The sequence below is a fragment of the Colius striatus genome, chromosome 3 (assembly GCF_028858725.1).
Source record: "Colius striatus isolate bColStr4 chromosome 3, bColStr4.1.hap1, whole genome shotgun sequence".
NCBI lineage: Eukaryota > Metazoa > Chordata > Aves > Coliiformes > Coliidae > Colius > Colius striatus.
In genome coordinates, this window is record NC_084761.1 from 12,470,210 (window position 1) to 12,497,064 (window position 26,855).

The 26,855-nt window shown below is 51.1% G+C and overlaps 1 protein-coding gene across 1 annotated transcript; it reads right to left on the minus strand.

Annotated features, from left to right (window-relative positions):
* Positions 1 to 1,991: 1,991 nt before the first annotated feature.
* MICALL2 (MICAL like 2) lies at positions 1,992 to 26,574 on the minus strand. Its single transcript, XM_061992632.1, has 17 exons — positions 26,372 to 26,574; positions 20,195 to 20,243; positions 16,419 to 16,560; positions 13,987 to 14,147; positions 13,214 to 13,335; positions 11,862 to 12,557; positions 11,477 to 11,652; positions 10,558 to 10,633; positions 10,130 to 10,245; positions 9,457 to 9,606; positions 6,699 to 6,754; positions 6,092 to 6,215; positions 5,420 to 5,510; positions 4,987 to 5,060; positions 4,532 to 4,646; positions 3,553 to 3,599; positions 1,992 to 3,461 (listed from the first exon to the last, which is right to left on the minus strand). The coding sequence occupies exons 1-17, from the start codon at positions 26,512 to 26,514 to the stop codon at positions 3,379 to 3,381; spliced, it is 2,421 nt and encodes an 806-aa protein (XP_061848616.1). The 5' UTR covers positions 26,515 to 26,574; the 3' UTR covers positions 1,992 to 3,378.
* Between the last annotated feature and the right edge of the window lie 281 nt (positions 26,575 to 26,855).

Here is a 26,855-nt window from a genome sequence, read left to right on the forward strand (position 1 = left end):
AAGCTCTCAGTCATCACTGAAATGCAGACACCCACATGCACACAGCAACGTATCCATCAGCCCCCTGCTAGCCTGACCTTGGGGCTGGGGATGTGATGGGGCTGGAGCAGAGCACAAACACAGACCTTTCCCGTGGAGACTGGAGAGGAATTTGATTCCTGTTGGTTCCAGGAGGGTGCCTGGATTGCCTAATTACTCAGGGGTGACCGCTATGGAGAGGCAGACGAGAGCTGCTTTCCCAATGCCTCCCTTCCCACTCAGTCCCAGGGCCAAATCCTCCTGCTTTGCCTCCTGGAGCACTTCCACGGGATGAGCAAAGCTGCTTGTGCCAGGAAAGCAAAGAGGGGTTGGAGGAGGTGGAGGGAACAGGCTCAGCCAAAAGCAGCCAGCTGGAAAAAAGCTGTTCCCTTTCTCCATGTTAGCCAAGGGCTTAGCTCAAATGGGGCTCCTTTTCAAGCCCTGGATTAGGAGAGAGGTGGAACTGTAAATCCTTTGAGTCCCAAATTCAAGGTAGAAGGAAGAACAAGCTGGGTTGTCCTCATGTTCACAGCCAGCAGTTGTCTGGGGGTGCAGGAGCCGTGGGGCTGGGTACCAGGAGACCCTGGCCACAACCAGACAGTGCTCCATGGGTACAGGTGAGTTTGGGTCTCTGGGCAGGATGCATTTGGATCACTACTCCAATACTCACCTGTTCAGCATTGGTGTAGGACTAATTGAGGTCAGTCTTTAAGTCAGCCTCACCCCAGCCCATGACCTCCTGCTCCCAGCAGCATGGTGAGCAGGGCTGGGGCCATCTCCATCCCCTCACCACCTTTCTCACTACTTCCCCTACCTGGAGACTTCTTCAACCTTTGAAACTCAGAGCATTTCCAGATGAGCTTCGTATTCCCTTAGACCACCGTTATCATCCCCAACAGACTCCAGATGGAAGAAGCAGCAGTTTTCCCTTCAAAACCTCTTCTTTGAAGCAGGTAAGCAGGTAGGTAGTGGGTGTAACGAGTGCCTGCTTTCTGGCAGCAGCTGGTCTCCTCATGAAACCAAAGCCTACAGCAGGTCAGGCTCCTTGCCACTGCAGGACCCTGGGGTTGTTGTTTCAGCATCTTGTGCTCACATCCCCCCACTTCCTGCACCCCTTCAAGATGGGCAAAGGTTAAACCACCTCGTGTCTCCTGGAGAGAGAAGGACTGGATGAGTTTGGGCAATGCTGCCACTCCCAATCCACACAAGGCTGAACTTCTCAAGGTTGCAGAATCTGAGTCTGAAAAGACGAAAGCCCAGGAATAATGACAGCCTAGGACAGCTGTAGGAGGGGGATCCCCTCACTAGCAAGGGTGTTTTTCTCCTTCAGCACAGGTGCTTTCAGCTCACTTACTCTCAGCTGGCAGCTTACATGGGCAGGTTTAATTTTGGGGATTTACTGTTAATGCCCAGGTCTGTTCCCTCCCCTCACATCTACACACAGCCTTGGGAAAGAAGGAGCTTCCCAACAAGCAGTCAGGGACAGTGATGCACAGCCCACAGCCCCCGAGGTCAGTACATCCCCCCAGCCAGCCAACACGGAGCAGTGTGGTGAGAGCCCTTCCAGCAGCATTTCAGCTGGAGCCACTCAGGTCACCCACACCACAGCACGGCCATGGCAGGAGCAGCTCTGCCTCTCCTTCCTCCCCCAGAGTGCTGGCGAGGCCGGGATCCCACCAGGCACAGGGATGCGGGTGATGCTGAAGCAAGAGGGAAAAGGCACTTACCCGAGAGCTGGGGGAGCTGGACACGTAAATGAAACCCCTGAGAACCCCCTTGGTGCTGTCTCTGTGCCAGGACCTGCGGCTGGTCTGTGAGCTCTGGGCAGGGAGCCTCTCTCCCACAGGCACCCTGAGCTCTTCCTGCCCCTCACAGCTCCGCAGGGCCCTCGGTGCTCCCAGCGAGCAGGGCTGCCCACACTCGGGAAAGCACATCCAAACTCGTGCTGGGACTCCAAGATGCACTCCAGTAATTCTTTATTGGACAAAACCATACACGGGTACAGGGTGTCCCACCACACGAACACACACGCTGGAGGCACCAGGAACCCCCTCGGCCACTTGGTACCTCACCCAGGAGGTGCCTGCGGTGCCAGGGCTGGCTGTGGGACAGAGAGCCCCACTGCCACCTCGTGGGAAAGGGGCGCATCGCCTCTGCTCTGCCACCGGGCTCGGCGGGCAGCAAACCTCCTCCGTGTAAAATGCCAGGCCCTGCTGCAGAACAGGACCCGAAGTAACTTCAAAGTACCTCAAAGCTTGAAGAGAGGAGGGAAGTCCACACATACCAGGGCTAGGAGGGATCAGGAATTAATCTGATCTGTTGCTGTCTGTCTCCATCCCTGCTCCCCAGGTTGACGGGGAAGAGAGGATGCTGCCACACAGGGCAAGTGTCTGGCTGCAGTCACTAGACTAAGGGAAGAGCAGGAAGACTCACTGCCACAGCCCAGGACCTGCCTGTACTCCCCTGGTGAACCACAGCATCCCTGTCCAGGGATGGAGCCTCAGGAACTGAAATACTAGTCCCATACAGAGGCCTCGTGGGTGAGGCAAAACCATTCTGCTCTCAGTTAGCATCAGGTTGTAAAGTCTGCTCATTTCCAGCAAGTTGGGCCAGACAATGAAAACACTGCTTCACTGTGCAGTCAGAGAAATAAGGAAGCTACAAATCTCCCCCACAGAGGGAATGAAGCAGTGAGCAACCTCTCACGGCTTTGAGAAACCAGCCTACAGTAACTTCCAAAAGGAGGTGTGGAAACAGCACTATTGCTGAAACTACTCTGGATCTAGAACACCCCACCCCACAGACACAGAGGTGGTTCTGGTCTTTGCCTCCCCCTGGCTGTGGGGCCTACAGCTCCAGTTTGCACTGGCATCATAAAGGGGAGACTCAATCTCCCCCACCCCACAGCACCTCCCTCTCTGGGTCCCTGATCCAGGGCAAAGAGCCACAGCACACGCAGGGAGGGAGAAGGGCCCTTTGGCAGAGCGGTGTAGCAACTGTGGGTGCAGCCCTGGGTGCCATCCTCCTGCACCAGGGCTGGGATAGCCCCAGCAGGGCATGGGCAGACTGAGCTCTGCCCTCATGAGCTGCCAACGAGGCTGAAGACAGCTCTGAGTGAGATCCAAAGGAGGAAAACAGTCTTAGAAGTCCATCTTCTGGAGAAGGTATCCTTGAGCCCCATACCAGAGCCAGAGGGGACTCACACTGTCCCTCTGGCCCATGAACCCGCAGTCTCCAAATCAGGGAGCAGAGGAGCCTCAGCACGGTTCTGCACAACTCCAGGAAAGCAGCAGTGAGGAAGGAACATACCTTTGATGGCCTTCTCTGAGCCACTGGGCAAAGGAACATCACTCCTGAGCTTTACTCTTTACTTTTCTGCTTCCATATTCTGGACAAGGAGAACTTCTTTTTCTTTTCTGGCTCCTGGCTCTCGAGAGATCCATCTGCAGGAGAGGGAGCAGACACAGAGCAGGATGAGACCCACAGCCCCAGTGCCAGCCAGTGCTGCTTCATAAGAGCAGAAAGGGCCCTTACCCAACCTCTGGATCATGTCTGCCAACATCTGGTCCTCCTCTTGCTCTCTGTAGTGGAACAGCACAGCATTAGAAAACTTCACCGTGTTTCACGCCAAGGTGGTAGACACCAAAAACCATGCAAAGCCTACTGGTATTTCCCTAGTCAGAAACAACCAGCCTCCATGGCACACTCTGAGAAGGGTGCAGGGAGGTTAGTGGAGTCCCAAACATTAGCAAGGTGCACCTGGCTCCTTTGAAAGCAAGGGCCTGTGTGGGGATTTCCAGAGCATGGCAGCCCAGCACTGCAGCAGGGAGGCCCTTCCCACAGCTGGCCTATGAATCATCCACTTGTGAGACACCACCACACCCGAGGAGAGGAATAAAGGTTGAGACATCAGTAGCCTGGGGTGCTGCAAGGGACAAGCATACTGCTGTTTCCTTGGGCCTGGGCAAAGCCAGAGCCAAAAGCCTGGGCCTCACTAGAATCCTCAAGCTGGAGTCAGTGCCCTGAGGGCAAGAAACAGCTGCTACTCCCAGCAACAGGAAGGACAAACCCAGCTACCTGACACAGCAATCAAGTCTTCCTTTGAGCTTGGGGAGGAACCAACTCTCTGCTACTGTTGTTCCTTCCCTTGCAGCAGCAGACAAACACATTCCCAGAGTCCTACTGAAGCTCCCACAGTGCCTCCACCCTCCCCATCTCCAGTCTCTCTCTTCCTCCTGCCTTCTGCATTTTCACTGCCCTTGCCCTCAGAGCAGCATTAGCTTGAGAGATCACGAAACATGGCTGCAGCCCTGATCTCGGTCCTCAACAGCTGCCAAGGAAGCAATGGCAGCAGCACTTGGGACGAGACAGTTGGTGACAGGTCACCACCCACCTCTCAGGGAGCAGAATGTGGATTACAGCCATTCATCACCCCTACAGCCTGGCAGCGGAGGAAGGACAATGGAAACCATCCCTGGTGTTGGCTCATCTCCCACCATGGGAGGGCCCTCACCTGAGCCTGTCCTCATCCAGACACTCCACAATACTGTTGCGATCGTTGACTGTGTTCAGATATGACTCCAGCAGCTCCTTCTCTCGCTCCTTCTCCCTGGCTGTCTTCAGTTCCTCTGCACAAGACAAGGGAAGCCCGTGTCACAGCTACAGCATGTACCTCCCTCCTGTGTCTCCTGCCTTCACCCTGCTCCAGCAAGTCCCTCTCACATGCCCAAATTTGATTATCCTCACACTCAAGGGCACATCTTACATCCTCTCATCACTGTGGGCAGGTTGGATGTGACAGGGAGCCCACACCTGACAGCTCCACAGCACAGCGGGGGACACTTCACAGAGACACCACCACCCTGGCAGTGTCGTTCACCCCTGAGGGCCATCCCAGGGCTGGCATGCCCAGCCCAGGGCTGCACACAGCCAGGAGCCAGCAGGGCTCCCAGAGCAGCCACCCCTTACCTGGCTTGCTCATGAGGTGTCGCAGCTCCGTCTCAATATTCCACTGTTGCTCCTCCAGCTTCTGCTGTTTCATCCTGGAAGGAACCACAGAAGTGATGATATACTGCCCTTCCATGTCCCAGGGCTGGACCTTTCTCATATTGTGCTACAGGCTCATCTCTGCACTGCTGACCATCTGGGTATGAGTCAGTCAAGGGAAATCTTCTTCCATCATATTTGTAAGGTTTCCCTCCCCACAAACTCATCAGTGCTCAAAGGCTGATCCAACTAACACCCCAGGATGCTGGCAGTCATCCCAGAGATGTCCTCAAGCCCTCCCTCATCCCACCAACTGGCACATTATGTTTTGGGCTGCCACATTCCCTGTCCTTCCCTGCTTACTGCTCACAGGTTAAGTGCACAAGCAAGCGGGTGAACTTCTGGTTGTACTTACTTGTACATCAGCTCCGATTCATGTCTGAGCAGCAGTTGTTTCTCATGGATCAGTTTGAACCAATCCACCATCAGAGCATCCTCAGACTCATCTGCAAATGAAGCAAAGGGCAAGATTCCTTCAGAAGCTGCATCAATTCAGTCTCCCTGGCTTAAACACGCAGTCACTCAAGGAAGAGCCTAGGATAACTTAAACAGGCCACAGGCAAGCTCAAGTGAAAGCAGCTCATCTTTGGTACTCCTGGGTACAAGGAACAGGATCACTCCCTGCAGACTGAAGGAAGCTGCTCACAGATGCTCTGCCACAGGGCACTCAGCTCAGATTCCATGTGGCCAGCCCAACTCTGCCATTCAGAATGAACCCACTAAGCGCCGTGAAACTGGAGCCAGCAACGATGGCCAGCCTGGCTTAGGATCCAAAAGTCAGATTAATAGCAGCCTTCCACTCCCAAAACTCCCTGATCTTCAGCCAAACACACACAAAACCTTGCTCAAACAATACATTAGGGTTTTAAGTTCCCAGGGCTTTATCTTGCTACACCAGTTAACTTCGGTAGTGTGGTGTCTCACATGGAGCATGAGCTCCTAAAAATGAAGCCAAGAACGCCCAGGGGTGGGACATGAGTCTCACACCTCCTCATTGTAACAAGAGCTGGCCCCTGGTGGTCTTTACCTCCCTCACAGCCACGCAGCTGCTTCTCCAGATCCACTCCTTTCAGTTCCAGCTCATCCAGCTTCTTCTCGATGGCACGCACTTCCTCCTGGATTTCCTCCTCAGGGAGGTAGTCTGGGTGCAGCTAGGGAAAAAATGTAGGGCCAAATCCAGCTCAGTGCCCACAGACTATCCCACTGAAGTCACAGCCCCAACAGAGATGGGAAATGACATAAGGAGCCCAACTGCAGAGCCACGTCCTGGAAGGACCAATCCAGCAGAGATGCAGTTGGCTGTTCATAACAGAGTGGTGGCCACTGCCATGTTACAGTGCTGTGACACATTCACTGCCACTGATAACACCTCCTCACACTTGTCAAGCCACAGACATTCTCCCTCTTTGTTGGGGGACACAGTATCCACTAGAATTTCGTTTGGTCGTTATTCCAACCTCTGTTGTCCCCCACATGGGAGATGTCTCTCCATGTTGTGTTTGCCCCAGAGGTGTTCACCCTTTCCCTGGGAATTCAGACAAGCTCTCCCAATAAGACAAACTGAGCTATATCTGGGCAAGTGCCCCAATAGGATACCCATCCCCTCCAGCCTGTTCCCTGGTTTCCAGCCGTACCTTGGTTGGGGACACCACTTCAGTGCTCTGGATACTTTTTGGAACAGAGGGTTTAACTAGAAGAGAGAAAAGAAAAAAAACCACAAAGAATGCCACAGTGGACTTCAAATAATTGTGTGGTGTGGGACAGTGCCTACAGCACCACAGAGCACAACAGGTACCTGCCACCCAACAGAGAGTAAGTTGAGAGACGTGAGGAAACAGCACAGCCTGATATCCTCCCCACAGCTGGACACTCACCCTCCAGTCACAGGGTGCTGCTTTCATCCCCAGGGCACAGGCAGCCACCCAACTCAGGTGTGACTTGGGACCTTGCACAGGAGAATATTGAGTTCCATGTTCATTCATTATCTTGTTAAAACTCCAAGCTATTTATTGTGGCAAAAGCCATCCCTTAGTAAGGTTCCAAAGGATATTGGGTTACTGTCACAGGAAACACCAAGATATACTTTACAGTTCCCCTCTAGTGCTCTTGTACAGAGAAGTATCAGTAAATACTGATGAAGCAAAGATGTTCTAGGAGACCTTAGCACAGGTCTCAGGAAACTAAGGTTCAATTCCTTCCACAACACTTTCTAGGTGAGAAGTCCCTTAGGCTCCACTACACAGCATTATTTAGGCCCTGGACACCTATTAAAATCAATCCTTAAGCAATGTGTATTTGTTCCACTGTGCCTCAGCTTCCTCTGCCCAACTGTGCTGCAAGGATAACTACAGGAGAGTGTGAGGTATTTGGATACTCGAGGGGCTGGGCTGGATAATTACCACAGAGAGAGCACAGAGGCGTACGTGGATGATGTGATAAGGAAGAAAAACTCCAGTATCAAAAGAGCACGGCTGTAAGAAGAGCAGCAGTGGTGCAGGCTCAGCACACACAAGGTGAAAGACAGGACAGACAGACTAAGGAAGCCTCCTGAGAGTCTCTGGCAATTGCTGCTGGCTCGAGGAAGAGCTCAAGGACAGCTCTCCAATTGCCCATCCCTTGCTCTGTTTTGCTTTCTAGGAAGAGTGCAAGAGGAGAAGATGCTGGATGTTGCAATCAGCTGTCTTGTCCCTGCACTGCTGACCTCTGCCAGGGTTCTCTTCCCTCTGGATGCTGCAGGTGTGCTGCCCTGTACATCACCTGCCACGCACACTTCTCTTAAAGGTTGCTCCAAGAGGGCCCTGGCCTGCCATGAGCAGTTTGCTGCTGCTGCCTGAGCCACAGCTCCCTCTCCCAGCTCAGTCCTGCATCTCCAGGCTCCCTCAGAGTGATCTCTACAGCACCTCCAACCAAGGCAGGCAGCTGCATGGCTAATCTTGAGACAACCAAGGTCACTGGAGGGGAACAGCCAGCAAAACAATGCTCTCCTGACCAGCTCAGGGTCTGATATCCTCAAGCTCTCTCCTGACAGACACAGGATGGATTGGCTGCTTGCCTGCAAACTGGAAGTAGGACAGTTGGCAAGGAAACCCCAGAGCCTCCTTTCTCAACAGAAAACACAACCTATGCCAAAGAAACCTAATGATACACAGAAGTGCTCACCTAAACACTCCATATAACACCCTCAGGATTAGAGGTAGGAATGGCAGTTGACTGTTCACAGTGTCCCTCTGAGTGCTCAGGTAAAGCCTTACATGGAGAAGCAACATGACTGTCCTTAATCCACAGGCTGCCAGCTGACAACAGCAAGAGAACAGTCTGTCAGCTGGCAGATTTGCACACACATGAAAAATGGGGAGAGACTGCTGGGAAAGTTTCCCATAGTGGGCACTCCTCAGGAACAATCATTAAGCTTTAGAAAAGTGGCTATTAAAACAGCCTCTCCTATCTTAACAGCTCAGGAAAGATGCAATGCTGAACCTTGTGACCGACTCAGGGGAAAAAGGGGAAAGTTTTTGGCAGTGGAGGCACGCCTCATTTTTAAAATAGACCACACAACTTTGAATGCTTTGTGGCTGTCAGAGGTGCAGGCTAAGGACAACAGGGGAACCAGCTAACAAACACTACAGTAGGAGGCCACTGAGCCATCAGAAGCTGTTCTGCTTGCTCCAAGACAAACATCAGAGCCAGGGCTGAGCCCTGCTGTGAGGACCTTCGAGTCCAAACAGATAAGACAGAGCCAGATGAGGTAAGCAAAGCGGGGGGGAAGAAACAAGTCAGCAAACAGGACAGCAGTAAACATCAGGTTAGTTCCAGGAAACTTCATTTGCATCATGGTGGGATATGTAAGAGCAAAGACAACTGGGCAAAGGAGGAGAGGCACACAGTAAAGCTGTGGTTGAACACCCAAGAACAAGAAACTGGACTAAAGATAAGGAGAAACTAGTCAGAACTGGTCAAGTCATCTCTGGAAGCCCAAGAAGGAGCAGTCTTGGCTGCTGCTGTTGTGGGTCCCACCAGCTGGAGTCTCTGGCTGATAGTTTTCTGCATTCCTTTCATTTCCCAAAGCCACTCAAGTGGAGAGGAACAGAGACATCAACCAGATCCCAGTTCCCTGAACTAGGAGATGGTCCTCTTCATAGCTTTGTCTCTAAAGAATGACGGGGCAGTGACCTTGAGAAATCCCCATTTTAATTTCTTCCTTTCCCACTGAATTCTCTGGCCTGGATGGTTCCTGCTTAGGCCAAGCTGGCTAATAAAAATTAATGACACAGTTTTTTTCCCCATGACAACAGTCACAGAAAACTTGGGACAGATCTCCCATTGTGACCACTCAGGCTGTTCCCTGACAGTGCAGAGGACAGCATACCTTTAAGCAGGCAAAAGAGACCTTACATGTGGTAGTGCTTTTCTTCAACTGGTTGCCCTCTTCTTTCTTCTTGACACAGTCCCCAGGGTCTTCCCAGCCTTGCATTGAATTCTGACAGCTCCTGACAAGGTCTGAGCTGGGAATCAACTTCTTCTTCTTGAATCCATCAGATGAAGCTGGATTAAGAAGCACAGACAGGCTAAGGGTAAGAAATTTCAACCCTCATCTCATTAAGATCCCTTTATTGCCCAGCATCTCTGGCATAGCACTAGCCACTTCCATTTCTAGTCCTAGTCCTCCTTTCTTGATGCTATCAAGGGGCACGAGCCCAAAGGAGACAGGGACAAACCATCGATTACAAGGCCAGAGCATGAGAAGAGAGTGGAAGAGAAGAATAAACTGTTGGGAATAATCACCAAGACTTCTCACCCCTACACATTTATGCAAGAAAGAATAAGTGAAATCTTGCCAGCTGTCCTGCAGAAGAAAGGCACCCTGTGAAGACTGAGCCCCTCTCCCTGGGGAAGGATAGCTCTCCAAATGAAGGCAACACAGGAACAAAGTAGGTCAAAGGGTAAAAAAAATCACTGAAAGCAAAGCACAGCCTCCACTAACATGTTCCTTACATGTGTTTTGCAGCACTAATGCCTGTCCCCTGCCTGACTAGCAAAATGAAGGCAAAGCTTATATCCTTCATACCAGAGTCCTGCTTTGCTGATGGAACAACTAGTGGACTTGGCTTTGTCTCCTGGGGCGCTGGGCTCCCTGTTCCCACCTGAGGGGTATCAGTAGGTTTCTTAGAGCCAGCTTGGTCTCTGCAAAGAAGAAAGACAAAGGTAGGAAACATCTCTCTTGCAGAATGTTCCATAGTAAGAGACATAAGGACATCCTGGGCTGGATCTCCATCTGGGATGATCACGCTTTTCCAAGCAGAGTCCAGCAATTTGAAACATTCTTTCCCTCCCCAGAAATGACAGCCTGTGCCTTTACCATCAAATTGCTGGAAACAGAAGCATGAAGACACAGGAGCTCTTCCCTCCTGTGTGCACACAGACCTGCAGCAACAGACACAGCATGGACATTCCCACTCACTTCTCATGCAAACCCACAGGCTCCAAGACACTTACTTGGTGGCTACAGGCTTCAACCGAGATCTCCACTCTGCTGGGCTCTCAGACTTGTCTTCACCAACATTTGTGCTTCCTGAAAAAAAGGATAATATCAGACCCAGCAAAAAGAAACAAACCAGACTGGAGCCTCAGGAGGATCTTAGGAGAGAAGCCATGCACTGGGACAAAGATTATGATGTTATTGCAGCAAATCAGTACCAGCTCAACAAGTTTAACCTGGATGGATTCACATACAACAGGTAGTAAATAACCTTGGTAGCATTTTGCCCCTTTCAGCTCAAATGCTTTAAAATCTACTCAGCTACAAAAACACAGCTGCAGTGTAAATGAACGGACACGTTCAATAGCAATGTCACACAAACAGCTCAGATCTTAGAGACCAAAGGATGAGGCAGGAAGGGAGAGAGACAAAAAGCCCACAAGCTCAAAGCAAACTGCAGACAGATACTGCTTCTGGAGCAAAAGAAAAAAAGACAGGCCATCTGGAAGTGGCTGAGACACTGGGTACCCTCAGAACATCATCCCTTGGCCCACTGCTCAGTCATCATGGTGGAAGCTCAGTTCAAAACAGACAAGGAGGCTGAGTGGGCCTCAATTGCAATCACAAAATCATCCTGAAGTGCTGGCAAGGTCTCCCATCTGGAAAAGTCAACCTAAGTCTCTGAAACCCACCACGATCTCGACATTTGAGGACTTTAAATCCCTGGAGATTCTCAGAGAAGAAAACCGGCCCTGCTAGAAGGAGCAATTGCACAGGACAAATGGCAATGTGTTGGGTCCCAAAACTCAGAGAATCCTTATGTAGTGCTACAGACAGAAAGTGTCATTGACACATTCGTTGTACTGTTCCAAGACAAAGGTATCAAGTTGGCATGTTGTCTCCAGGCAGAGCTGTATGTGAGTCACTCATCCTCACCTTTGATGCCCTTCGACTCTGGCTTGTGCACAGAGTCAATAGGTTTGCTGGCAGCCTGGCTCTTGGGCAGAGGGTCTGTAATCTTTTCCTGTTTTAGTGCTGTGTGCCCTGTTTTGCTGAACTGTGCTTTTGGAGCTGGACTCTGCCACCGAGAACTGGTGGGAGAAAACTTGCCACTGCAAAAGAGAACAACCCAGTGAGTCTTTAAAAAGGACAGACTTTTTTGTTTGCCTCTGTTCCACAAACTTGGATGAGCCCCTCTACGTGTCTTTACATCTCAGACACAAAAGCAGTCAGGGAAAAAGGCAGAAAGATGAAGGGACTTCTCCAAGGTATCCCTAAGGATCATCTTGGGAATAAAAAGGGAAAGAGAGGCAGTACTTACGTGCTGGAGGCTGAGGAGGCAGTGGAACTGAGTCCTCCTGGCCTACTTGGAGAGGTGCTTGATCCAGCCAGAGCTGAGCTGTTTGACCCAGGCAGAGCACGTATAATACGGTTACGTGCCTGATCCTTCTCAGCATTCACTGGACTGACCTCAGCAGTGGTTCTGGCAGTGGCAGTTTTACTAGGGCCCTGAGAAGAAGAGACTTGTTTCTTAGTGTCAGAGGTTTTATTGCTGGAGGACTCCAATGACTGAAAAAACTGTTCTCGGGCTTGCTGTGTTTTTGTTGTGGAGGTTGTCCAAGGAGGCTGTGTTGAGGTTCCTTCACGGTGGGCTGCTCTATTTCCCAATGAGGTACCTTTGCAGTCATCTGATTTATTTACAGCTGAAGAGGACCAGGGAGTATTTACACTTTTGAAGCCAGAGCTTCCAGAAGATGAAACAGATGGCTTGGTTGAATTAGGAAGGCCTTCCTGGCTGGGTTTCTTCAACACCTGCTCTGGTTTCTTGGGTTCTGCTGCTCTCTGGAATGGCCTGGCAGAAGTAGGGGCTGGGGTACTCTCAGCTTTGTTCCCACTACTGCGGAGACCAGAGATCTGGACACTGTCTGGCTGCTGGTGGCTGGTACAGATGAACGTACCAGGCTCAGGCCCAGCTTTGTAGTTTCCAGGAAGAAGCATGTTCCAACACTGCCTGCACCTGTGGATATGAAAGTCTCAGAAAACATCCTCCAGAGCACTGGGAGGCCATTGACACACAGCTGAGTGTACAGGCACAATTCCACACTCAGCATAGGGATGGCAAAGGCACCACACTGCCAGTGAAGAGACCCTGTGTGCATGTTCACAGAATCACAGAATGGTGAGGGTTTGAAAGGACCTCTAGAGATCACCCAGTCTATCCTGCTAAAGCAGGTTCACCTCCATCAGGCCACACAGGAAACATGTCCAGCTGGGTTTGGAAACCTCCAGAGGAGACTCCACACCCTCCCTGGGCAGCCTGTGCCAGGGCTCCCTCACCCTCATAGCAAAGAGGTTTCTTCTCATGCTGCAGTGGAACTTCTTGTGTTCCAGCTTGTGCCCACTACCCCTTGTCCTGTCACCAGGAACTAAATGTGTGACAGTTCCTCAAGCCACCAAAACAGGACCTGCTGAAAACATGACCTGAAGTAGGAAAGTCTGAATGAAAACAAATCTGTACATAACAAAACAAACCTCGACTCCCTCAAGAGCAGGCCCAGGTTACCTCCACTTTAAAAACAAAAACCACTCCACACCACTTTCCCTCCAGCCCCAAAGAAACCAGCTGCCCCTCTGCCACCCACAGGCCTGTGTCCCTGCTTTGAAGGGCTGTACCTGAAGCAGTTCCTGTGATAGAGCTTCCCATCAACGAGGCAGCGCTGCACCAGGTGCACATGATTCCCACAGACCCCACAGCTGCTGCTGGGGAGGTTCCCACTCTCTGCCAGGACCTCTTTCTGTGGGGAGAAGCAGCAGTGAGCAGGCAGCCCCACAGCTCTGCCAGGTCGGCGAACACTCGACACACACAGTCACTTGGTTGTGACACACAAGTAACAGCCAGAAAATTCTTGCTCTCTAACCCCTTGCCCATAAGTGAACAGTGAATGAAGTGAAACAGCTCTCAGGAGGATGGAGCAAGGGGAACTCGTTCCCACAAAGCCAGAGGACCAGAGTGCTTTGTCTGCCTGTGCAAAACTCAAGTGTTCTGATTCAAATTACCTGGGAAAGGTCTTTACTCTGGTGGGAGACAGGCTTCCCTTCTTCTACCCTGTTTTTGTCCCTACTCTGCTTCAAAACTGTTTCCAAGAATTTAATCAACGTTTTCTAGCAAAAATAATACATTGTGTTAAAAATCTCCATCCCCAAGATCTAGGAACAGTACAACCATGTCTTAAGCCACCCATTTCCTATTCACCACTACATAAGTTCCAGCTGAGTGATGGATTTCCAATGACTCCTACCTGAGCCTGTGCAGCAATCAGACCTCTGGATTAAACCCCTTATAGAGAGCAAAAAGTGTAGAGGCCAAGTCCTCACCCTTACAAGCCTTGAACTGGCTCTCTGACCAGATTCAAGGTTTCAAGAATACCCCACAACACATTTCTTACTGTGGCGACTGGGGAGGTTTCTTTTGGCTTAGCTCTGGCTGGTGGGTGGGCAGGAGGCAGTTTTGGTGGCACTGGATTAGGAGGCTCTGAAACAGCTTTCTTCCCAAGAGGCTGCTCCCGAGGTTCAGAGGAAGGACGCTTGACTCCAGCCATGCCTCCAACTGGAAGGAAGAGACAAGGGAAGATTTTAAGGTGACATAAGGAAACCCCATGAGCTTGGGAGTCATTTGCAACGTGTAGGAAGATCCAGAGGTACCGATGGATAACGCAAAGCATACAAGGGGAGAGAGGCTTCCTGCACATGCAGTTCTGTATTGGAGTGAGGAGCACAAGAGGCCACAAATGAGTTTTGCCAACATGCACTGCAATCATGTGGGAGCTGAAACTCAGCATTTTTTCTCTTCTCAGGGAATCCCACGGAAGGGAATGAAAAAGTGGAAAAATACAAAACACCATCAGTTGATGGTGTGCACAAGACTTTGTGTTTGTACTTGGCCCACAGTTTGGCTGGAACTGATCACCACTGGAACAGGCACTGCTGTCAGGTATTACAGCTAAGGAACTGCAGCACAGAGGGTTTGCTGCGTTCCACTTGCTGTGCTTCAGGCTTTCTACACACTCTGAACTTCACTGCTGTGGGTGTCCACCCACTCCACAGCCCAGCTCAGGGGATGCTCTCACGGAGCAAATAGGCTTGTCAAAGGCAAGAATCCCAAACATACTTCTGTCAAACAAGGAACAATTCCCTGTGCCCTGAGAAGTGCAGGGAGGCTTTCCTGGGAAATAAGGCTTCATGCACCATTTTTACAGACAAGGCCTCTCATCTTGTCTCACGGGGATGTTATTTTTGCACAGCTTCCTATTCTGAATGAGACATCTCTGTGTTCCTTGTAGGATATTTGAGCCACAGCTTCACTTTGAGGGACATCAATTAAACTACCACCAGTCTGAAAAGAGATTATACCCTTTTCAGTAAATACAGAGAGTCTGGGCAGGCAACAGAGAGCAGTCCCAGTTCCCAGCAGCTTTCTCCCAAGGAAGCCAGCTATCCAAACAAACACCCAAGGCTGTCTCACCGCAGACACCAGCGGGCTGACTGGTGACAGCAAACAGTTTTGACTGGGGCTGCCCTCTCCCTTTCCCCTTGTGCCATTTGCCAGATTCCCAAAGCCCAGTACAAAGATGGGTGGCTTCTGCTCTACTCTTCTGTAAACTCCTGACCTCAGTCAAATATTGGCCGCTCACCCTCTCTGGCCTCCCATGTCCTGCTTATTTCATGATCCTGCTGGAGCTCATGTGGAGGGCAGGAGGATGGTATCAGGAGCTTGCTTGGTGTCAGAGGGCACATTCCTGGCTGGGCTCATTTTCAGACATGCACAGTCACCCCAGCAACAGGAATGTTTTGTGGGACACTAGAGAGTATAAAAATGTGCTGTGCTTGATGATGTGGTAGGCGAGATGCTGGGGGGAGGGGGGAGAGACCCTAAACTGACCTGGATTCCCACCACGCAGCACAAACATGATGGAATTTGCTTGACTTCAATCAGAAGCAGTTGAAAAGAAGAAATACAAAATGAAAGAGAGGGAAAAGGTTGTAGAGGGAGTAAAAAAGCCTGTAAAGAGGTGGGGAAGAGGGAAGGGTTTCGATGTTAAAGGCGGTTCTAAGCATGGATTGTGCTTTCCTTACAAGACGGAGGATGTTTTCAATACATAACTGTCTTCTCCATCTAGATTCACCTTAACCAGTTAAGTCATTCATGTCCCACTTTCTAAAGTTTCCTCTGGAGGAACTTGTGAAATTGGTTTATTGTATTATTTCATTTTGTATGAGCTTTAAGCCAAATATAAACCAAGTCTACAATAACGCTCCCGTGAGCCCATATAAACTCTCCAACACGAGAACACAAAGCCTTGGCAGCTCTTTGGCCTGTTTTCTATTTGAAAGAATTGATAATCACAATTATGCCAGTTAAAGAGGTAACTTTCTCCTACTTCCTTCTCTCAGTACTGCTGTACAAGCCTTACCATCAATGCTGGCCCATTGGCACGGCCTCACAGACAAGCTCAGCCTTGTGAGGCTCTGTGTGTTCACCAGCCCTCCAGTCTGCCAAAGACTGGAGCAGGGATGGAGGTGCTCGAGAAGAGAACACTGAGGTGGGGATCACGGAGGGGAACGTTCAGTGCTCCTGTCTGGCTGGACCATAAGAATTTTTAGACGGCATTTTAAAGACAAGGCATGGCCCTGTGCCCTTCCAAAAGCACCCATGCTACCGTAGGCAGGTGTGTACAGTTCAGATCCCTCACTGAAATAGTTCTGGTACCAAAAGGCTTCTGTGCAGCCTGTTTTGCTTTTCTGAGCTTGTTAGGAGGCAAAGCAAAGCACAAAATTAAGCCCCAATCCTGCCCACCCTTCCAGAGAGTATGGTACTTACTAGGAGATCGTCCATGGAAGTAGTTATAATACTGGGAAACATAGGTGAGGATGCTCAGCCTGTCTGGTACCCTTAGAGCAACCATATCCTCTGCATCCAGCAAGGCTGGGATCCCCAGCTCCTCCTCTGCCACTCGAAATGCCTAGAGAAGGAATCACAGAATCTTAAGGGTTGGAAGGGACCTTGAAAGATCACCTATTGCAACCCCCCCTGCCAGAGCAGGGCCACCTAGAGTAGGTAAAGGGAGTAGAAAGGGAGAGGAAAAAAAATGGTGTTTTGTCCAGCTCAGGCAACAGAGCTGCTCCTTGTTAGAAGAAAGAAACTTGACTGCAAACAGCCCCACTCAAATAATAACTCTAGTGGGGAACAGCTGCACCAGTTTAACTCCTACATCGTACGGCCGTTACAGGAACCAGCGGAGCCATGGCTCCCAGCCACCACGCTGAGAAATTCAGGCAGGGAGCCAAAAATCTGGCCTGGCAAGCTGGCTGTAGCTCACTGCACAGGAACTCACCTGGGCTTCCCCTGCTCCTCCTCCCGCCTGCCTCTCTCCAGATCAGCACAGCTGCGGAGAGCGAGGCCTGGCAGAAGGGGATGTGTCAGTCCAGGCTGGCAGACTGGCTTCCAGGCTTCCAGCCCAACCTGGAGCACTCCCCAATTAAGGTTCTCTGGTAGGTGTTTGCAGGCAGCTTTCTATCTCCATGTGCTGTGCAAATGTTGAAGCTTCCTGCCCACTACTGTCTGCTCTTCATCTGAGAAGGGGGGAATCTCGGGCTGCAGGAGCGAGTTCTCTCTCCCAGGCCAAAGAGGAGAAGAGAGGAATAATGCAGAAGAATTCCAGATACCTAGCTCCCTTCCAGCTTAACCATTTCCATGCTGCCTAACAAGCATTTGGGGCAAATATTCCTCTCTGTGGTGCCCTCTGTTTTGAAACAGAGGATGAAAGTCAGATGAAGGAGAGAAAAGCTATTTTATTTTGCCTCTAAACAAGAGCTTTTTCTAGAGAACAAGAACAATGCAGCATCCATAAAGCAACTTTGCCTTTGCTCAGCTTAGTGTTGGGCATTTACTAGGGACTTTCTCCAGCCCTCTTCCTTCCTGGCTATAGGAAAAAACCCTTTCCCTCTCCTTTTGGATCACCCTCTTTGAAATGTCAACACAGTAAAGGCAAACGGCACTTGCAGAACTGGAGGCACAAGGAAGGCTACTGCTGAAGCCCACAGTGAAAGGGTTAAAGAAAGACTTGAACATATTAAAAACCTCCACATCTGACCTCTGGCACAGACACACAACAGTGTTGGTGTACAAGCCAACTATTCCTGCTCAGAAGAAACAAACAGCCATTATTTTTTAGCTAGCTAATTACCATTTTGTTCCATTGGGTATCCCAGTAAAAATGTAAGTGAGCTGCCATGAAGCACCCTGTCAGCCAGTTACCTCCAGTGTGTCAGCCCAGCTGCCAGCACAGCAACCTGGCACTTCACAGACTCTTTGGAGTGTTCCCCATTGCACACTGGCTGCACGACTGGTCTAACCAGTGGAGTTTTCCTGCTGGACATTCCTGGTGTGCAGTGTAGCAGGAAGGCAGGCAGTGCCACCTCCTGCCCCACAGCTCCGTGAGCAGGACCAGGGCAACGGGAGCAGGAGCAGTGTGAGAGGCTGCTTGGCCACAAAGAGGAGGATGCTCCAGGCACACAAGTGGCTTGGCCACAACCGGGTGAGCGAAGCAGAGAGCACCATTAGGATGTGGTGTCCCCTGTGCCTCCAGCATCCTCCTGTTCCTGGGAACCGCTCTCACCTGGAGATCCAAGATCACCACCTAACACAGCCCAGTTGCCCTTCAGCTCTGCCTGCCTGCCTAGGCTGGCTTTTAAAGGAGTAACACATTATTTCTGGGTAGCAGTTTTCATCAGTGCAGCTCCACACACTTTAGGAAGGAGCTAAGTGCCACTGCTCCCCTTCTGCACAGAGGAAGCAAAGTGATAAGCTCGAGGCCACTTGAGCTGGCCAGGCACAGCTTCCCTCTGACACAGGCTGCTGCTGTATCTGCTAAACCATGCCACCACCCACTAGCACTGAAAGAACCAGATCCAATGTCTCTAGAAACCTTTATTGTCTTCATATATTTCTGAAATCTTTAGCCAAAAATGCCACCAAGTGAAATTATTCTAAGGTTTGGGGTTGGGATTTTTTGGCACTTGAGATGTGACACGTTCTTCCTCAGCAAAACACCTTATATGGCAAATTGCAACCCAAACAAGATTTTGTTACTTGAATTACACTGCCCCTGAAGTTATTACAAAGTGAGGTGTCAAGGAGAGTCTGAACAATAGCAGAGGAACAGCACTGGGAGGAATCAGACCCACTCATATACCAGGTGCAGCCAGAGCAAGAAAGCATAGGAGTCAGGATGGAGAGCAGTCCAAGGGGGAGGGCAAGTCCAGGAGCCCACAGTGAGATGGAGGGGTCAACCCCACTCCCAGCAGAGCCAAGGCAGCAGGATGCCAGCAGTAAAAGGGCAACAACAAAGGGCAACAAAGACAAGTCATCCTACAGCAGGCGGAATAAGGAACAGCGTGTAAAGGACACGAAGGAAACTAAGAAATGGAAGTGAGGGCAGATACAGGCTGTGACAAAGGAGGGGGACAACTCCTTTTATGAGCAGCACAAAGAAGCTTTTCATTAATGAAAGCAGTGGAGGCAGCTCATACAGTTCACTTCCCAGAGACAAGCAAAGCTGCCAGCAGAGCAGACACCATCAGCCCAGCTGGGGAAGGGGCAACACTCAGGGCACAACAGCACTCGGGCCAGGATGAGTGTCCACAGCAATGAGGTCCCAATGCCTGCCAAACACCAAACCTCAGGGGCAAACCCATTAGGTCTGCACCTCCTCTAGAGGAGAACACACAGGGCTGAACCCCAGAGAGTGTGTGTAACTGCTCACACGCTGCAGCCCCAGTCTGGGGAGAGGAGAACCATCCCAGGCGCTGCAAATGCAGCAGCAGCCAAAGGGAGTGGAAGCCCTGTCGCATGGGGGAAGGCATCTGGCCTTCCCAGAGGCAAGGACCACCTCAGGCAGCTAGCTCACTGCCTCAGATGTCATTCCTCCACTCCAGACAAGAGTAAGCTGCCGTGGTTCAGTCACATACCCTGCTCCTGCCAAGCAGCCATGGAGCTTTGTGGAGCCATGCCAAGGGAAGAGAAGCATTTAAATCCACTGCTTCCTTCTTTGTGAGGGAGAGAGGGAAGAAAAAATCCTTCCTTAGAGCACTAAGCCCAGGCTTGAATCCAGTGCTGGAAGAGGCTGGCCTGCCCAGCTCTACTTTGTGGAAATAACAAGAGAAAAATCTCATCCTGGAGTGAAGTGTGCAGGCAGGATGAGGTTTCAGGAAGCCTCCACCATTCAGCAGCCTTCACCAGGAATAAGTAGAAACAGAGAGAGTCTCCCTACACTCTACCTCTCACACCAGTTCGCTCCCAGCCCCTGCTCCATCTCTCCGTGTTTTGGCCTCCAGCATCTCTGCCCAAGTTCCTGCTGCCACAGGACACAGTGGACACACACACCACTGTGTGGACACCAGAGAAGTGTCTGAGGGTGCTTTCAAGCAGCCAGCATGCCTGGACATTGCCATTAGATCAGAAGGCTGGATGCACACAGAATAAAAAGGTTTGGCACAGTCAACACACTGTATCTGCAGGGTTTTTGTTGCTAAACCACCTAAGCAAGGTGCCAGGCCATAGACTAGACCAAAATTAAAACACTAAAAGTCACTTACCAACTTGTTATTCTCATACACATTTTCTTTACTGAGGGAGTTGAAGTTTCTGAAACACAGAGAGAAGAAAAAAATCTCAGGTTAGTGATATAGAGCAAGCTGCTTCACTTCCAGCTACTCAAACCTCTCTGAGCCTCAGTAGTTTGAGGGACAGAGGACTTGCACCCACCCTGCTTTCTCAGAGACACTCTGGAAGGAGCAACATGGCAGATCCCATCCAAGGCAGTCACAGACCTGCTGTACCTTCCAGGACAGAGACCTGCAGGAGTCTCAGTAGGCACAGCCATCTGCCCACAGGCAGCACAACACATTATTGGCACATCTAGCCTTGCAGGGCTGACTCCCACAGCCTCCCGTGGACAGGACATGCTGATGATAAAACATCCTGCTCTGATTCAAGGGTTTTGCTGAGACAGCCACGAGCAACCTCTAACTCATGGGGTGGGTTTCTTCCCCCCTAAAAGCCTTGCCCCTCTCCCACCTCAAAAAGACACATCAGTGCCTGTCAGCCAGATCTGCAACAGTCTCTGCTTGGAAGTACTTTCAAAGAGTCACATCCAAGCTCTTCTCTCAATCCTGCAAGTTGTCTCCACACAGCAAGACCCCATCCCCAAGGAAGTGTGGATCTTTTAGACACTGTGTGTATCACGTGCTTCTTGGAGGCACCAATATCCTCTGATCCCAGAAGCTGTTGGTTCCACCAGGACACCAGTTCTGGTGTCAAGTCCTGGCAGAGATCCACAGAATCATCACCAGGAATCCGCCTGGGAAATGCATCTACCCACAACACAACACTGAGCCTGAAAACGTCAGCGTTCCCACAGAAATCTTATTTTCCTTTCCCTCAAGCTGTCACTTTTCATCTGTAAACATAACCAATAACTGAAAAGGAAGAGACAATTACTGTTTGCAGTGACAAGCCAAAGTCAACAACCTTTCTTCCTTTCTGCTATCTTTGTACGTCACCTCCCTCTCTCTCTCTCTCTCTCCCCACATTTGCTCTCCTCCTCTCTGGTCCAACCCAGATGCCACCTCTCTTCTCTCTGCACTGTGTTGGGAATCAAGAAACTGGGACCTGGCAGGAAAGCACAGGTGAAGAGAGAGTTTCTGCTATTGGAAGTGGAGCTTCAACACAGCGTGTCCCTCACCTAGGAAACAGCTTTGTTTTAAACTGACTGACACTTGCTAAACTGGGAATACAAAACTGACTGTTGGCTGGCAGCCCTGCTCTCCAACACTGCTTCCTGCTGCCCAGCAAGCCAGAAGGGTCAATTCCTTTCTGATAACCCAGTTTCACTTTACAATCCTTGTACCTGCTGGCACAGAGCTAAGTGAAAGGCAGATATCAAGAGGAGAAATTCTCACTGATAAACAGCAGCTACAGCATCAACTTTGCATTTTTGTAGTTAGCACCTTTATAAGGGATGTGGACCTACCCCTGTTAGCCAGCCCCTCATCTCCAAGAGAGCCAGGATAACCGTGTGAAAGGCAGGGCAAAGCTGCCTTGCAGAGACCTATTCATGAGACAAACACATGATCTGCATCGCAGCAGGTGAACTTTTTCCATGACTTGTAACAGCAAGGAGTAAGCCAGGGTCTTTATCTACTTGGTACAGAAAGTTGAGCATTACATTAGAAATAAGAGAGGTGCCTTCAACCAGGTTTGTCCATCATGCCCCAGCCTACGCATCCTCCCTGCTTCCCATATCTGGCAGTGCTGTGTGGGATAGGAGAGAACAAGCCAAAGATAAGACCCAAAGGTCAAACTCCCCTGGGAGGCACGTAAAGACAAGGCACATCCCACTTCTAAATCATCCATTCTTTCCTGTGCAAAACCAAAGGGACTTGCAGAGGTTATCTTCAAGCAGTGCTCCTGCCCAGAGATTTCCCTTCTCTGAGACAATGGATTAAAAAGAGCTACAAAAATAATCACAAGCCAAAAAAAGTTTCAGTGAAACAATAGAAACAATCATCCTAGTTTGTGACAAGCAAGAAAATCAGCTCACAGTCTCTGTAGCAGGGAAATGCAGGAAAGCACCTGCAAGAGCAAAGGGGAGCTCCAGCTTTCTCAGTCATGCGAACATGTAAGACATAACATACTGGAGTCACCTACACAGTGTCAGTCAGGGGCCTTCAGCCATGCCAAATACTGCTTTGCTATGGTAGTGTGTGTGCAGCTTCACACTATGTGGCTATAAGAGAGACCTAAACCCTCAAACCTCTTTATCGTGAAGGTCTGAAATCCCCTCCTGTACCCTAAAGGGGAGTGCAAACAACCAGGTTACTTGGTCATCTCAAAAGCCTCTTGCCCTCCAGTACTACTCCTTCCCTGGCTAGTCAGGTGAACTGTCTACATAGAATATTTCTTTTGGAAACTGATCTTGCTGGTGCATCCCCTACCTTGGAATATCAAAGCTCTCTGGACCAATGTAATGCTAAGAAAGCAAAGCTAATACAAATGGAGAATGAGGAGTTCTCCGCTGAGAAAACACAGGCAACTGAATTAATTGGAAGAGGTGAGAAATATAAATCTGACCCAAGAGAGGGCCTCCAGTGTTGGAAACAAATCAGAGTAGAGTTCACTAGCACAGGAATAGAAGTTAAGTTTTTGGGAGCTAAAAAACCCCTAATCTTTAGTGAGAAGTGGCCATTTCTCATGCCCACAAACCTCTGCGACCACCCACTGCTCCAGCTGCACAGACCTTGAGCTTGCACAGCACACCACGGGCCTTTGCAAGCACATGTGCTTCCCTGGGAGGAATCTCTGCTGCTGCTGCAACCGCTAACCTGGTTGGAACCTTGACCTTGGTACAGACTGAGAAAAAAAAGTCCCAGAGCTGTGATGGTACCAAAAAACTTTCTGCTTTGTGAGACTTGTACTTCATGTACTATTTTCTCTGTAGACAGTACAACATATGCAGTCAAAAGGATCCATGAAAAAGAGTGAAGCACCCTTTGCAAGCTCATAGTGCTTGAACAGAAGGTTCAAATCCAGCGTGCTCTGCTGGGAACAGGATCTTTCAGCTGTGCTCTTTCTGGAGGTGCAAGCAACCTGGGGAGAGGGGATCAGGCTGAGAATCCCAGCTGGAAGATGTCCCCCATGCACTCATCTTCCTCTCAGCAATGCCAGTTCCACACTGCTCTGGTCTTGCTGGCAAGCTGCAGTGTGCTGCTGGGGGTGATTAACAATAGACAACACTCCCTCACCCCAGAACCATCCTCCCCTCACCAGCGTCTGTCACACAAACCACAACCCTGTGCAGGACAACCAGGCGGCAGCTTCACCCCAGCTTTTTGATAAGGAGACGGGAGACTGCAGGCAACCCATCCTCAGCCCTCCCTGCCCCGTTCAGCTGACAGCAGCCCAGGGAATGCTGCTGGAGGAATGGGCACCCACTGCTGCTCTGCTGCCAACGGGGATTTCACAACCAGTCAGTTCCCAGAACATCGAGCTGAACACCAGCTCGCAGTCTAGGAGAGAGTAAGATCTCAGATGAAGAAAAAGAGCTTAATCAAAACCTTTCCTTGACATCTGGCATTAATATCTTTGCGAGTGTGCACAGCTTCCCTGCTTCTTCTAACTCACTTATCAGGCCAAGGCCACTAAAGACGTGGCCAGAGCTGGCTGGGCCATCACCATCACACATGGTACTGCCAACCTCAGCCTCCCACCAAGAGGCTTCACATCCCTCTGATGAGGAGCCTCAGGGCTCCACAATCTCCCTAGAAAATGGGCTGGGACCTGCCTGACGCAGTGAGCATGCCTGGCTGGGGCTGGCTCTGAAGCACTCTTCAGCTGGGACAAGAGAGAAATGAATTTCCATGGTAATTCAGAGTGTGTCTCCACTCCCCCACAGCATCCTGGTGTGAGTGGGAGGCGAGTGGGAAAAGCATTTCTGATTTCACACAGCCTGCTCTGTTCACCAATCAGAAATGCCAAGTTTGAGAGAAGTTATCATATTTTCCACATGTTTTCCAGCAAGAAAACAGGAAGGGGGCAGGGGGTGAGACCCCCCACCAGCCTGTCTTCTGAGTCACATACCCCACAAGAGAAGCCGATGATTATGATCGTGTTTTGTAATTGGTTGAAGTTTTCCTGGGAACTTCTCAGGCTCCTGCAAGGAGAAATCCCCTGCACTCCTCCACCCAAGAATGTCACTTGTGTAAACCAAGTCGGGAAACACACTGTTGCAAAACTCCAATGCCGTGACTGCACCATGTTCTGCAAGTGATTTATATGGCAGAGCCGCTGCAAGCACACAGAGCTCTCCAAACACCAATTACTCTTTTCTAGCTTTATTTTCAGTTCGATGCTTTTAATCTTCACCTAAGATCTTTGCCAGAAGCAAGGGGAGGAGCTCAGGATAAACCACCTCATGCCCCTGGGAAGCAGGAGCCATGGCCACACATGCACCCAGCCACACTTCTCTGCCCATGGCTCTTGTACCATCAACATTCAGAGGAGCTTTTACAGATACATGGAGAATTTGCACAAGCATTCAGCCCCAGGATCCGATACATGACACCTGGCAGCCTTGGCCACCAAGCACTTGAAAAAGAGTCATTTCCTTCCAGCAGGACTTTGCCCAGCCAAGGATACACCTGGTGCCTTCCTGCAGTACACCGCTGACACTGATGGGGAAGATCACTGATAAAACCTTCTCTGACCTTCAAGCAGCCTTTGCTGAGCTGGTCCGAGTCAAAAAGACCTTCTGTAAGGTCCTGAATAACATCAGCCAGCATTTCCAGCGAAAAAGAGAATGGTACAGAGAGATGGCACAAGGAACGTTTTCCCTCTTCAGTACAGGAGTGTTTATTTAAGATATGTCAATCCACAACCCTTGATGCACAGCTCCAGGGTTATAAACACCACACTGAACTGGTCAATGGGATTATTCCCCCTCTCAAGTCACCGAGCTCCTGTTCACACCCACGGGTCAGCTGCAGAGTCGGCCAGGAAGCAGCACCTCCTGGTCACGTCAACCCTCCTGCCCTGCTTCTTTGCATCTTTGGGACTGTGAATCAAAGGAAGGAAAGGAAACATCTGGCATCACATGGGCATGACAGCGTGTCAGGAAGCCACACACAGCAACACCATGGTGACTGCGCAAGCTCCAGGGACTCCAGGGAATGTGTGCCTGAAGCTCCTGCACTAACTCCCGCTGCCCAAGCCCACTCCTGCCTCTTCTGAGTTTCAAGACAAGAAGGGACAGAGCTCAAGAAGAGATCTCCTCCTTGGGCTTCCACTGCAAGATACCTGTAAGAGAGACTTCCACACACAAACCCAAGCACTAAGCTGTCCTGGGAGCACAAGGAAAAGGCAGAATTCAAGGAATAAGAGGAAAACTTCAGTACAGAAAACCCAACTTGGTCCACTACCAGGCACACACATCTGACTTGAGAGAGACATAACACTTAAATCAATATTTCTGAGCAATCGTTATGCTGCTCCCTTACCTTGACCTCCCTTCTCAAACCCCCTCACCTCAAAGTCCAAACAGCCCAGAAGTAAAAAAGCCCCAACAACTAGGAAGCAGGATATTTCTCCCTTTGGCGATTCACCTTCCCAGATGTCAACACTGGGGCAGGCACAGGTCAAAACCCACAGGGTACCAGCAATGGCACCAGAAGGGGATGGAAATCACTTTACCTCCCACATCGAGAGCTCTAGATGGGAAAAACCAAGTGATGTGCAGGAGCCTAGCAGCTGCTGGGCCCTGCCCTTCTATTGTACTTTGTTTAACTAGCCCTCGGCTCCGACCCACGAGCGGCTGAGTCGCCGTGGAGCTGAGCAAGGAAAGCCCAGCCTAAGCAAACACGAGCAGCAAAGGAGGAAACGCTTCCCCTAAAATTGGTGCCTGGACTTCTTTTACATTGGCAAAGACGCATTTAAAGCATTTACGATTCAGCCACGGAGAGAAGAATGGGGGGAAAACCCGAAAAATACAAGAAAAGAAGCAGCAGGTTGTCAGCACGAGCAGAGCTCTTCACCCCGAGGTGTCCAGCGTGGGTGCGAGCAGAGCTCCAGGCACCAGCCCACAGCATCTCCCGGGCAGGAGCTGCGGTCTCCGCAGGTGAGGCGCCGGCCCCCGGCAGACGCGGGCTGACCGCAGCGGCCCGGCTCCCGCCCAGCCGGCAGCCCACGGGCCGGCCTCGACACCCGGCGAGCGTACTCACATCAGGTCGGGCCGGTGCCGGTGGAGGATGGCGCAGAAGGCGAGGCCGTCGCGGAACGAGGTGGTCATGTTGGTGATGCTGACGTCGCGGTAGCCCTCGCACTGCTGCTTGCACCACAGCTGCAGGTTCTGGATGGCCGCCATGGCCTCGGCGGGCCGGGGGAGGCGGCGGCTCGGCGGGGCCGCGGGAGCCCCGGGCCGCGGTGCCCAGCCCGGCCGGAGCCTGCCGGCGTGTGGCGAGCCGGGAGGGGCGGGGAAAGGGGCGGGCGGCGGCGGCCCCTCGGGGCCTCGCTCCGCCTCGCCCCGGGGCCGGGCGCCGAGGAGGAGGGGCGAGGGGCCGCGGGGCCGCGTGTGCGCGGGGGCAGCCGCCGCGGGGCGTCGTGTGTGGCCGGCGGGGCCGATGCCGCCCGGGGGCTGCGGTGCCGATGCCGCCCGGGGGCTGCGGGGCGGCTGCCGCCCGGGGGCTGCGGGGCCGATGCCGCCCG